This window comes from Chenopodium album, chromosome 2, assembly GCF_948465745.1.
Source record: "Chenopodium album chromosome 2, dcCheAlbu1.1, whole genome shotgun sequence".
NCBI classification, from domain to species: domain Eukaryota; kingdom Viridiplantae; phylum Streptophyta; class Magnoliopsida; order Caryophyllales; family Amaranthaceae; genus Chenopodium; species Chenopodium album.
Genome location: NC_137835.1, coordinates 13,042,444 through 13,056,025, shown reverse-complemented (window position 1 = coordinate 13,056,025; position 13,582 = coordinate 13,042,444). Strand labels below are relative to the sequence as shown.

Sequence of the window (13,582 nt, the reverse complement as noted above, 5' to 3'; positions counted from 1 at the left end):
AAGAAATGCAAGGGAACCGAGTCCCAAGTGCAAGATGTGTCCGTTTTCCACAGCCAAGGCAGCCTATGTAAGCATTCACTCGCTGCAGATCAGCCTCTGGTATTGTAACTTTGATCCAAGCAACTTCATCAGGAGTTGCATTAGCTGCCTGCATTAATGTAAGTAATCATACATTAGCTAGAAACTAACTACTATACTTGAAAAGAATAATGCATTGGAAAGCTAGAAAATGTAAAATTAGAAGTGGATTTTAAAAGCCTTTACCTTTTTGCTTCTTAGTTCAGCTATCGTCACTACTTTCTTTTCTGCGCTTGGATATCTTACATTCAGAATTCTTTCCTGTCTGTCTAGTAGAACATGCTGATACAATTTAACATTGGAATAGGGAAATGGACTCAGTTATGCGACTATTTGTTTGTGACTTAATTTTACATTTTAAATAAACAATAACTAAAATATGCTAAGTACCATTCTCGAAGCATATCTGCCCTTGCTCCCTTAGGATTCATGATTATTCTAGTTGACATAGTTGTATTCAAAGTGAACCCTGTGAACAAGCAGTAAATTAATTCGATAATCTGGTAAGTGATGATGAGTGTGATATTAACACTAATGTTACTAATTGTACCTCTTGTGTGACGGGTTTTGAGTGAAGTACAACCTACAACATTGAATTTCTCAGCCCAGTTGTTCATAACATCACAAGGTTTCCCAGTGAGATCGTTTCATGTTGAGATTGTCATAGCATGGTCTTGGCTGGTTGGCAATATATTGTATTGTGTTAGTTATCTAACACAGTGGAGTATGGTAAGGGATAAAATACAACTAATCTTGTACAGGTGTATATTTACCTTGTGTCAGTGAGAGATACTTCTCGAACTGGACTGTCACGACCCCTTGCATTAGGTATCATCCTTGGTGCTTCTTCAACGAAAAGAACTACACCAACTACATCTGATTTTGGCAAAGGGACATCAGTAAAAAGTATGAAAAGCAGCACAAGGGTGTAAGATGAAAATTAAAGTATAAATGTGCACTGAATATGTAAAAGAGTAAATACCATATCTGCCATTTGGATCAAGTGATCTAGGAATAGTTGAGAGAGGCTGATACTTCGGTTCAATTGGTCCGCTTTCAGGATTTAGACGCTGAATAATAGTTTGGTGTCCAACGGTCATCTGGTATGGAAGTTCTTCCAGATTGAATTTGTACTGATCATCTACAGCAGTTATAGGAGCCTTAGAAATTTCGTACTGACCAGACGGCTTAAAGACCTCTTCGTATGATTCAATTTGATCTCCAAATAGAGCACATCGCATTCTGTTTTTCTGGTTAAAGAGACAGAATACTAATCAATGGTAGGGTTCTATTATGAAAATACATAAATGCATAAAAGCAAAAGAAACAAGCACAAATATGTATACTGGTAAACACATAATACATAAGATATGGCCAACAACGTAAAAAATGATTGGAAATGCACAAACGGTATACATCTTTATGGTAAGCAAATTCCATATACTCATGTATATCAAAATCTGTACATTATCCAGTTGAAGAATGTATGCACTAACTTTTTATGCAAACTGATTCTATTTTTTTTTTCAAGAACTGACATATATATAGCAAAATATGAAAGAGCACACCTTCTCATACTCTAAGATGATGGTCTGAAAGATCACACCAGGTTTTTTAGGTGAAGGCTGAGCTCTTCCTTTTTCAGTGACCGTGACTTTCACCTTGTAGTCCTTACTTTGAGTAGTTAGCTCGTCCAAGTACACTGGTTCCAGCTTCATTTTTGGAGGTGTATTCATTGTCTACAATATATAAGATGCAAAGTAGTAAGTAAGTATAGCAAGAGAAGACATATAATATAATTTACATGCAGATCCAGCAGCAAAACATGCTGTCCTCCAAGAACTGAAAGATCTAAACAGGAAACAAGTGCATGTAAAAACAATAAAAAAAGCGGTAACAAACAATGATGTGGTTTGCAATGATCAAATCTAAATGGTTATTTTGGCATGCATTATTTTTGTTTTTCAGCAAAATATAAATAGTTTAGTAACAGTCAATAAGACTAATACAAGCAGGAGCATGAATTGTTTCCAGAAAATTAGTGTATGTAGAAAAGGAAGCTATCAATATATATATATAATTACAAATGATCACATTTTAAAGTTTGTTTTGGCATGCATTATTTTCGTGGCTTCTGCAAAGTATATATAGCTTAGTAACAGTTTATAAGGCCAATGAATCCAAAAGCATGAATTCTCTCCAGAAACTAATGTATGTCTAAAAGCAAGCCAGCAAAATATACATGTAGTTACACTAAATAAGATCTCAACTATTACAAATATTTAGTATAACAAAGCAGTAAAGCAGATACAAAAAAAAAAAGGAAAAACGTGGCTTTATTAGGATAGATTTGCATGCGTTGAAATATAGTTCAAGATTTAAGTGATAGTAAATATTCTTGACACAAAGGTACTACAAAGAATTCCCATAAAAGCAGAAGAATATACCATGACTAAGGAAGATAAGGCAGAGAATTAAAAAGTTTGCTAAAAAAGGTGAGAACTCCTTTGGTATTTATAGGTGCAGTTAGGGAAGAAGTTAACCTGCATCTTTCTAGCAAGCAACGGTTCAGATTGTAGAGATACTGTTCATTAAGCTGAATGGGTACAGCTAGCAAGCATAGGACTCTTGCTAAGTACAATTTTTCCTTATTCATTAAGTTAAAAGGGATTAATTATTATGGCTAGGATAATATTGAAGTACTTATAATGCTGAATTTCTGATTTTTTGTGGTGAAAATGAAAGAGGAGTACAACTGGTTGCTATTATAAAACAATTAGTTTACTCAAATAGTAACTTTGACTTGTACTTGCCACTTACTTTAAAATATAATACAAAGTACATTTGAATTTTGAACTTAAGTAATCAATAAGTATAATTTATAGGGCTTCTTTATTGATTTGTTGTGGGCTAGAGTCAACTAAGCCCATGTATGTTTTATTAAAGCCACAAAAGAACTACAAAATCAAAGGAAGATACTAAAATCATCACTAAGTAATGCAACATACCACGAGATACTAAACACATCCTTTGCAATGTCAACTTATTTTTTCCCGTTTTTAAAAATGTACTCATTATTTTTCCCTTTTTTTTTTAAAAAAAAGAGAACTCAAATCTGTAGCTTGAGAGCAGCATTCTAATCTTACGATTAGTACAAAACATCTATAGTAAAATAGGCGTAAACTTAGTAATAGACAATCCATTCTTGATTAACCCTACAAATCATAGAAATTTTAAACCATAATGCAGACTGTAGTGTACACCTCATCCATGAAAGAGCTCACTCAGTTAGCATATAGGAGTAAGTAGAACTTGACTCTAAGAAATAGAGTCGTTCAAGTAAAATTTTAAATACTTTTTCATCTAAAGGCATCATAAAATTACAAGCTAGATTGTGAAAATAGATCACCGATTGACATGTACACCAAATTCTTGCGATTACCGTAATACAGCAGTATGTAAGTACATCTGCATCTTATAGCATACCAAGTATAACATACTGTAACTAAGTAATTGCATGAGAGATACTGTTTAGGCGCTTCAATAAACAGAAGATGGATGACTTACATTGTCCTGCTATCAAGGGCAACCATGAACTGGAAACTGGTCCAATCTGCAGATAAGCAAATACAGGTTTCAGTAATGCAACATCTAATAGCTAACTCTATAGTCACATAAAAGAGAAGACCAGCCTACCTATAAGAAGTCACTAATAGCAGCCTAGATTGCTTTAGGTTTGTCTTCAGCAAGGGAGCAAATTAGGCATATTGTTGAGCCTCACTTTCAGTTATGCCTGCTAGATGTAAAAGATCATAAGACACTACATTCTTCACTTCATTTGCAGAACACTGAGATGTACTGCCTGCTGTAAAGACACGAACATCTTTTGATTTCTTAGCCCGTGATAGTGCAACATAGAGTTGGCCATGGGAAAAACATGGTCGTGGAAGGTAAATGGATACTTGACTGAGAGTCTGCCCCTGTGACTTATTAATCGTCATTGCAAAACTTAACTTTATAGGGAACTGCTTCCTTTCAAACAAAAATGGATAGTTCGCAGAGTTAGAGGGCCTTAAATTAATTCTATGTATGAATATCTCTTCTCCTTTGTAATGGCCAACTGCTATAGCACACTGAATCACGTTAGGGAAATTTTTTTTGCAGATAAGCCTCGTACCATTGCATAGACCCGAAGACGACAACAAATTCCGTAACAATATTACAGGACAATTTTCCTTTAGTACGAGCTCATGTGGACTCATTCCTCCGGGACATAATTTATTGATAAATTCTGTAGGATATACACTGCAGGTTTCATTCAGAACGACATCAAAACTCTTGTACGTAACAGCCTGACCAGGAAATTTATCTATCATGAATGTATTAACCGCATCCACATCTTCATTCATGGGTGTCAATATTGCCTTTTGAGTGAAAACCTGACTATCAAAGTGGCCATGGACCATTTCTGGGAATGTTGTTTTTGCAACAGTACTCACTAACTCCGTGGCATCGCTGGTAGATTCCACAATCTGTTGTGGTAACTGAATGAAAGCATTCTCTGTTTGTTGCAGCTTGCCATTGCCTAAAGCAAGCAGAAAAGCAGCATAGGTTGGATCCTCTCTTGCTCTTATATTTTCTGTTCACCTAAATTTGGTTAGTTTGGGCCACAAATAAGAAGTTACAATGCTTGCTTCTACTGCTTCCTTCATAGTTTTTCGTGGAACTACTGGCAAGACTTGCCTAAAATCCCCTCCAAAGACGACAACTTTTCCTCCAAATATGACCTTATTTCCACATACATCTTGCAGCAAAAGGTCTAAAGATTCTAGATTTTGCTTTTTAGCCATAGAAGCCTCATCCCATATAATCAATGTTGTTTCCTTCAAAAGTGCTGCTAAGCTACCTTGCTTTGGGACATCACAAATCAATGAATTTTCACTATCAATCGGAATTTTGAATCGAGAATGAGCAATTCGACCAGAAGGAATATTTGCTGCAGCAATGCCTGATGTAGCTGTCGGTAATACAATCTTGTTCATTTGTCGTATTTCTGCATATAGAGCATTGTAAAGAAAAGTTTTACCCGTACCTCCAGGGCCATCAACGAAGAACGCGCCCCCTTTGTGCTGCCTGACATGATCCATAATACACTTAAAAGCAGTATTCTGTGCAAAGTTGAGCTTTGAACGACAGCTTAAGCATTCCTCTGGAATTGGTGCATCAAGAGCATCAACAATATCTTTGGTACGTCTGAACTCATCACTGACCTGAGAAATTAGTTGGTCCAAACCAAAAAAAGAAAGAGATTTGCCCATTGCTTCAAGATGTTGTTCTATTGATCTAACAGTAAGTTGCTGTATTTTCACCATCTGATTCGGAAATCTGTGAGAAAAATCTTCAGCAAGAAAAGTGTAGTAGGCATTCCATAAAGCAAGAGGATCACGTGGCTGACAAAACATCAAGACTGTAGCAAAAAGACGCCGTAAAGCAGCAGGCATATGAGTTTTGCATGCTTCAGACATGGTCGAATTAGCTGCATCATCATCCTCTATAAGACCAAGCTTTAGAGCAGCTTCCTGAAAAGTTGGAAGGAGACAACCATTGACAGTACGTAAATCCTCAAATGATTTAGGACTCCTTACATTTAACAATAAAAGTCTAAGGAAAAACCGTTCACCTTCTGCAGGAAAGACAAACGCTAATCTACCAACTGAAATTCGGTTCTGAACTCTTTGCTTCCATTTTTTGTCACCTTGATGCCATGTGTAGTGTTCACAGAACTCGCCATACAAATACCCCAGCCCAAGTTCGGATGCAGCATTCATTGCAAAAAATTCTGTTAATTGAGTTCTTGACCGCTTCGAATCTGAAACAACTGCACGAAGCCTTTCATGAGGGAAAACATGAACCGTCTGCATATCAGGAAAGTGTACCTGTAGAGGCAAAACTGCAGGGTGCATTTCGAACAAATCAAAACTGAATATTCTCCATGCAGCTTCACAAGGAGATACCCATCTACCTGATTGATATTGCTTAATCTCATCGACAGAATTGCTGTCAGAAGCAACAACATTGTACGAAATCCGATCATGACCTTTATAAACATACTTGTACAGGTACTTTACTGCTTTAATTGTCGAACAAACTTCAACGTTCAAGTGACAATCAAATAGCATAGACAAATAAGGATTATAAGGGATAACCCACTGGTTATCTAGCTCTGCATTTCTTATCATAACCTTTTCCCCGGTTTCTCTCCTACGATAGATAGGATAACCATCCTTATTGTTAGTTGTTTCATTGCAAAACTGTTTAGGATACTTGTTCTTACAGCTGAGCTTTAGGCCATTCTTCCGCATACAGGGGCATTCAGGATTCAACACACCACAAGGGCCATGCATCATATGCGCCAACACAATTCTTCTCAAAGTAAGATTTGTCTCAATGGATATTTCAGCACAAACAAATCTATCATAATCAGCAGGAGACTTCAGCTTGTATTCAGGTTTCAGAACAATTAAAAAATGAGCGTGCGGCAAACCTCTTTTTTGGAACTCGACGACATATACCATTGCAGCAACCTCTCCAAATACTTTCTTCTCCATAATTTCCTTTTTAAGCGCAAGCAACTTCGCCCTAAAAATTCTAGCTACCAAGTCTGGCCTATCCTGTGCCGTCTCACCAGCCGCAAGCTCGGCCTTGATTTCAGGCCAATTAGCATTACATGTAATCGTCACAAAAAGATCCGGTTTACCAAAACGTTGTACTAAAGCCATAGCATTTAAGTACCTCTTTTTCATATCCCGAGGACCCCCAATATAAGTAGGAGGTAATATAACTCGCCGTCCAACATTATGACCAAGAGTTTCCCCAGAATCCAGTGAATCCAATATACCTTTATAGAAATCAGCCCTTATTGTTTCTTGGTTGTTTCTGAAGTAATCAAGCCTGGTATTTTCAATTTTCACATACATATCGACTATGTACTGTTGAAAGCATCTACCTGCTCGCAGCAGCATGTTGTTCGGCCGGATTTGCAATCTGTATGCATAGTATTCCCTAGCAGAAATGAACTTATCTGCTTTGGTATTTTTTCGCTTTGAACCTGTACTTAAAAATTCGAAATTAAAGTTACAAGAGCCAGCAACAGCAATAACATATTACAAATATGCAGCAGGATATACAGAATATCAAAAAAAAAAAAACAAAATCAAGACTGAGCTCATGCTAAAGAAATGCAACAAAACATATAAAACCCAAGGCACTTACGGGCTTCTTCTTGACTTAATAAATCTTCTGCACTATGCACAGAACAGGACATTATAGGATCTGGAATCGAATCTGCTGCCCTCCTACTTGGATGAGAATTTTATTTAAGGCCTTGAGTCCACCCACATTCTCCTCGAGGGAATAACAATGGATACTGAAGGGGATCATAACAACCATAACTATGATAAATTCGGTGAGATTCATCGGATCTTCCAGTGACTAATATATGAGGGCCCAAGCTTTCGCTCGATGAATAAGTTTCTGGCTAGATCACAGCTACATCATCAACAACAGGAACATTATAAACTCGCTGATCAAGTACTGAACTTAAATTAAGAACAATTTTTGTATCTGCATGAATAGCCCTCGCAAATATCGAAAGAAGGTAGCATATGGGTTCTTTTCAGATACCTGCATAAGAATGCTAACTATATCTTCTCTTATTTCAGGGAAACAACCTACTCTATTTTCTGCTTCATGCTGACCATCATAGAAGTATAACTGTAGGTACTTGGGATTGCTATCATCAGGCAATAAATCTGGCACAAAATGATACATTTGGCCTTGCAGCTTGAATAGATACATCCCTTTGTAAGTACTTGCATAATAATGGCCCCCTAACGAACTAAATGCAAACAGATTGTTGTATAATCTAGCATACTTTCGAAAATGCACAGCACCTTCATCTCTTGAAGTAAACAAGTAAACAAGCTCATGAGGATAATCAGTTGCAGCTATCGTAATATCTCCATTCCCGCAACAGAAATGCAAAGATTCGAACATAAATTTCTTTGCACCACACTTGCCACAAAAATCAGGCAAAGAAAGTCTAAAAGGTTCAATTGGAAGCTTTCGATCTGTAGCAGCACCAAGGATATCTAATAGGAACACAAGAAAATGCAAGCATATAGGTAATGTGGTATGAATCACGATAGTAAACAAATCAAGGTGCATAATAAGTATACCAATTTACCTTCTACATGACTTTGTTTAGCCTTCTTTTTAGATGAGAGAGGTACTTTTGAAGCTACACCACTGCATAGAACAAATAGTGTCTTACTATAGCATCTGTACAACAATGTAGCAAAGCAAATACTGTACTACTATGCCATCTGTACAGCTAGTAGCAGCCACTTAGCTCAGACAGGCATTCTGGAACCTATAGAATGCCTAGCGTTAACTACTGTTATACAGTATAACCATTATAAGCATCAGCAAGCGCCATATCTAACACAATCAAACAGCAACGGATGACCAATATGAAGACAAGAAATGATGTTGGCCTAATCAGCAAGATGACAACACACATAGAACAGCACTGATGAGCATAAAGAAAGCTACTTGAATAAATCCAGTATACCTGTTTAGCCGCGGCGGCGCTAGCTCCTGTATACATTTTTGCTGCTTTGACGTATGACCTTGTCGAGAGCGTCTAGCAACACACTGAACGTCCAGTAAAGACGGGCTGCTAATAAAGGCCAAGTTATTTTTTTCACAGGCACAATATTGGCTATCCTAACTACTCTTAACATTTGATGGGCACACATGCCTAGCATAAAGATGATAACACACCTACAAATGATTCTGAACTAATTACTAAAATACTACTATATGCATCATAGCACAGCTAACCACAAAAATGGCTACTTCAATGGATATAGTGTACCTATGTAGCTGTGGAGCACTAAGTTCCTGCATGCCTTTTTGTCAATTTGAGGTGCAACTTTGTCGAGGGCGTTTAGCAGCACACTGAGTGTCTGGTAAAGAGGGACTGCAAGTCAAGGTAAAGTTGTCTCTTTTACAAACACAATAATACATATGATAAATAGTCTAACATCCGATGAAGCTGTATACCTAGCAAACGCTGACTGCGATGTTCTTTGTGCTGCCCTATTCAATCTGCTACAGCTTTGCCGAGACAGACGAGGAATGCCATAACGACAATCTAACATACAACATATACCAGTTACTGCAGGGTAGCAAATGGCACAAAAACACAGATCTATTAACTGAGACAAAGTGGAAGTAAGTTCAGCTAAGGCAGTACCCATTGCCACCACTGCAGAGCAAGCTCGAAGAATTGGAACGTAATAGGGCTCTCCAAAACCTTCTCTTGACAATATCTGTAATACCCGTAAAAACGAAAAACCATAAACTGTAGGACAATAAGGAACACAGGTAGCCTCTGTAAAAGGGGCTATAAAGGCAAAAACAACAACACTTTAAATACTGAATCAGGAAATTCCAAAACCCAAAAAAGTTCATGTTAAAGAGACCATAGGCAAAGAGGGCATACTTAAAATAAGAAGCACAAATGAGCTGCATTCATTAAAAAGAGGCCATAGTGGCATTATAGTCGAAGTAAGAACACCATTACAACACAAATATTCAAGTACAGAATTTCAGCAGCAAGATACCATCTATTACATATGTTTTTCATGTCTACTGGTAATCAACAAAAGCTGCCTAATTAGTCTAGCATATCCTAAACAAAAGACTACCATCTGCTCGCACACCCTTAATCACCTAAATCCAAAAGGCAGGTAGCCATACTAAACATAGCTATTCAACCCTAGCACACTTATAGACAGTCTCTAAATCAGACAGACCAGCAACAAGACTATCAGGAATCTGCATTCCCACACCACTGGTAGATGGCTCGCTCCTATCAATTCTGCGCTTAGACGGAAGACTTGGTGGGTGGGCTAAAACTGGAATCTAATTTGCTTCATCAGTTGGCGTCACACATACAGCAGTACCTAATCCATTAACAGAATCAATTTGCTTTGAACTACTCTCCAAGCATTCAAGATGACCCTTCAAAACCATATACTTATCCCTTATCAAAGAACATTCTCCACTAATCTTTGCTGCAGCACCATAATTAGCATCAACTATTTCTAGATTGCAAACAGAAGCTATAAAGAAACATGCTTTCTTCGCAACTCGCTGCTCAGCAATGTACACTTCAGGACAGGGGTCACTGAAAATGCACTCCATGGAAATACTGTTACGAGGGCAGGTCACCATTAACCAAGACATATAGCCATGTCCTTCTAATCTAGTGGTTTCAATGCCAGTCACAGAAACACCAGTCTTCCTAACTAAAACTCCCAAAAACTGTGCATAATCCAATGACACATGAACATCATGAAACAGCGCATCCTCCCTTGTACTGCATTCTGCACGTATACGACTTAAATCTTCTCTGTCCTCCACTAACTCAGCACATCTATTCTTATACAACTTCACACACAAGCGATACATCTTAATGCGCTCATAAGTAAAATCAGACACGCGCACACTAAACCGACACATCAATCTCTTCACAGCTTTGTGGGCCGCTCTTTCACGAGATTCTTCAACTGAACTGGCATCTCCACCGTAGAAAATGAACCTTGCACGAGAGTTTGGCTTACTAACTCGCACAAAGACATTATTCTTAGCAGCATCTATAAATCCATAAACGGGCGAAGGGAACTGCAACCAAGCAACAAGCTTTTCCAAAAGAGGCTGAAAAGGGACAAAAACTCTGTTTGACCGTCTAGCCATAACCTGTAATGGCAAAAACGATATTCAGCTACAAATCATCTAACAAGAGAAAAGGGCTTTCTCTCCTAAATAAGACTACTAAACCGTACGCACACCAGACCGTTAAAATATAACTTAATTCCACTAATAAGAATCTAATCAGAAAAGGAAAGCTATAATGAAAACAAAGGCAAACCATATAAGGAATCTAGAAGCAGAGGACAGATATCTTGTACTAAACACACATACAGGTAAATAAGTATTCTTAAAATCACAAACGCTCCACCACAGAACAATCATGCCATTGGTGCTCTATAACAAAAAGGAACTCTAAATCTAAACAGGCATATATAGAAAGCAGCTCGATTAGTCCAACAAAATGTACAACTTTGTTCCAGTCCATGTCTAATCCCCTCCCATGTGTACTCAATTAAAGATAACCATTGGTGAACACTAATTCATACTCTAACAGTAGCTAACACTGAAGAGCTATGCCATATAAAAACAACCAAACAAATATCACCTTGGTTGTACATACAATAGGTAACAAGTACTATTTCTACTTAAATCGAACATAAAATAGACTACATAACCACTTAATTAACAAACCCCAAAACTATTATATGCAGCTAACCAACCAGTAAAGGACCACATCTTTAAAAAGGGTCTTAACTATCCAACATCAAACACATAAAAAGAAGCAGAAAAAGTACCTTAACAAATCTCCAACAACACCACAGACAACAATAGCAGCAAACCTGTAAGCCCAAAGGAAAAAAAAAAAGCGAAATAAGAACATGAAAATCAATCAATTTATTTATCAATATTCCTATTACCACAGCAATCTAATCCATCCACCTAATGTATTGATATCCACACTACTAACACTATATAAACCACTTGATAAAGACAATTTTATCACCATTTCTCAGAGAGTGCGGAACAGCAACAAACCTGACACCACTATCATGAACATTCAATGAGCATAGACACATAAGTATAGGGAATTATAACAGACATCCAACACATTGTAGAATTGTATATTCAATATTAGTCATTGTATCACAGTACATATAATAATCTATTAGTAAATTAAGGCTCAATTTGCTAGAGAATCCGAAACAGAAACCATATGGACAAATGAAGCCTGTACTATAAGTAATATAATATCATCCATAACAAAGTACCACCTTTCACACAAACAATTCCGCACAGGGAACTCAGATCGCCCACCGCAAAAAAGAAACTGTTAATGCGCATGGATCGCTTGCCATGTCCAAAGAAAAGAACACCCTCAAGCTATATATATAGACTATGGTCAACAAGTTCACCGACATCAAAGTCATTAATTTTTTTCCCTTTGACACAGACATTGCAGTGGCGCCCAAGTAAGGCATTCCAATGCAAGAAACAAACCAAATACTAAAAGGCTAGATAGTAAAAAGAGCAACGGAAACATACCAGCCATTCTGAAACTTCCAACCACAGCAAGAAAACTCCATTCCAGACCTAGCCATCAAGAAGAAAAGCTCGCCAAACAAACCAGCAAAAACACCCAAACCAAAGCAAGTAAGCAAGACTAAATCAGGAATTCAACACACAAAGCTACCTGTACAAGCAACCAGCACCTTAGCTGTCAGGCAAACAAAGGCATGAAGAACAGCTGGATTTTCCATCACACATGGCAACACATAAAGCAATTGACAGCAAGGGCAAACTCGACATTCTATTTAATCTAGGGGCGTCTAGGTAATAACACGCAAAAGAACTATTCACCAGCTACAGTGAATACTTTTGCATGTTTTATAATGGTTATATATATATATATATATATATATATATATATATATATATATATATATATATATATATAGTATGTAGTATGTAGTATGTACTCTACTATAACCCTCACCATATAACATGATGCTTCCTTGTGAGTTGGGATCCATTCGTTATTGTAGTTAAAGTTTCGTTTACTACTTCTCATATATTCTAGTGATCTACGTATATATGATTTTATACACTGGCATATAAAAGCTCATATGTGATAATAGTCTTGGATTGGAACATTTCTATATTCTCTTCACCTTTTAATAATTCACATTATAATATCCAAGTATAGATAAAGATATTTGTTGCAATTTTGCAAAATATAGGACATGCATGAAACCTGTTTAACCTTCTTGTTTGGACCGATATATTTGGAGTGACTAATAATTGTTATTTAAATGCTATCATCTTAACTTGTTTGATGCTCATATATTCAAGTGGTTTGATTTTATAAATAAGATGAGATTGCGAGTCTATACATATGACCACGATAAATATTTGTTACATATGAGCAAGACTATTATTATAAGTTTATTCTTTCCTTGACGCCATGAGAAAGAATATATAAAAGGCTAGACTTTAAATAGTATTCTAGACGACACTGAACTCTGGGTGGGTGTGAATTGGTAAATCATAGATTACTAGATATACTCACTCCCTAAAATAAATGAGAGATAATTGTATGATTAAGATGATACATGCATGTTTTTGTGATGAATATAATTCATGCAAAATTATACGATCTGCAAATTAAACATGATTGCACAATATTTATTTGAGCAAGAGATAGATGACATTGTGGGAAACTTAATTGTAAAAATATATTTATTATGCCCATACTTATAAGAAATTAATGTAATTGGACAAGAGT

At 36.8% G+C, this 13,582-nt stretch overlaps 2 protein-coding genes across 2 annotated transcripts; both read right to left on the bottom strand.

The window, feature by feature from the left end:
* Nucleotides 1-516: 516 nt before the first annotated feature.
* Nucleotides 517-9,987, bottom strand: LOC145568718 (uncharacterized). The gene is made up of 15 exons (XM_081628140.1): nucleotides 9,960-9,987; nucleotides 9,205-9,547; nucleotides 8,324-8,418; nucleotides 7,762-8,228; nucleotides 7,477-7,615; nucleotides 4,764-7,186; nucleotides 3,860-4,652; nucleotides 3,646-3,691; nucleotides 3,488-3,546; nucleotides 1,883-1,929; nucleotides 1,647-1,817; nucleotides 1,488-1,538; nucleotides 1,061-1,328; nucleotides 852-954; nucleotides 517-547 (listed from the first exon to the last, which is right to left on the bottom strand). The coding sequence occupies exons 1-15, from the start codon at nucleotides 9,985-9,987 to the stop codon at nucleotides 517-519; spliced, it is 5,064 nt and encodes a 1,687-aa protein (XP_081484266.1).
* On the bottom strand, nucleotides 9,647-12,414 carry LOC145583262 (uncharacterized). Its single transcript, XM_081640471.1, has 2 exons — nucleotides 12,343-12,414; nucleotides 9,647-10,905 (listed from the first exon to the last, which is right to left on the bottom strand). The coding sequence occupies exon 2, from the start codon at nucleotides 10,900-10,902 to the stop codon at nucleotides 10,069-10,071; it is 834 nt and encodes a 277-aa protein (XP_081496597.1). The 5' UTR covers nucleotides 10,903-10,905; nucleotides 12,343-12,414; the 3' UTR covers nucleotides 9,647-10,068.
* Between the last annotated feature and the right edge of the window lie 1,168 nt (nucleotides 12,415-13,582).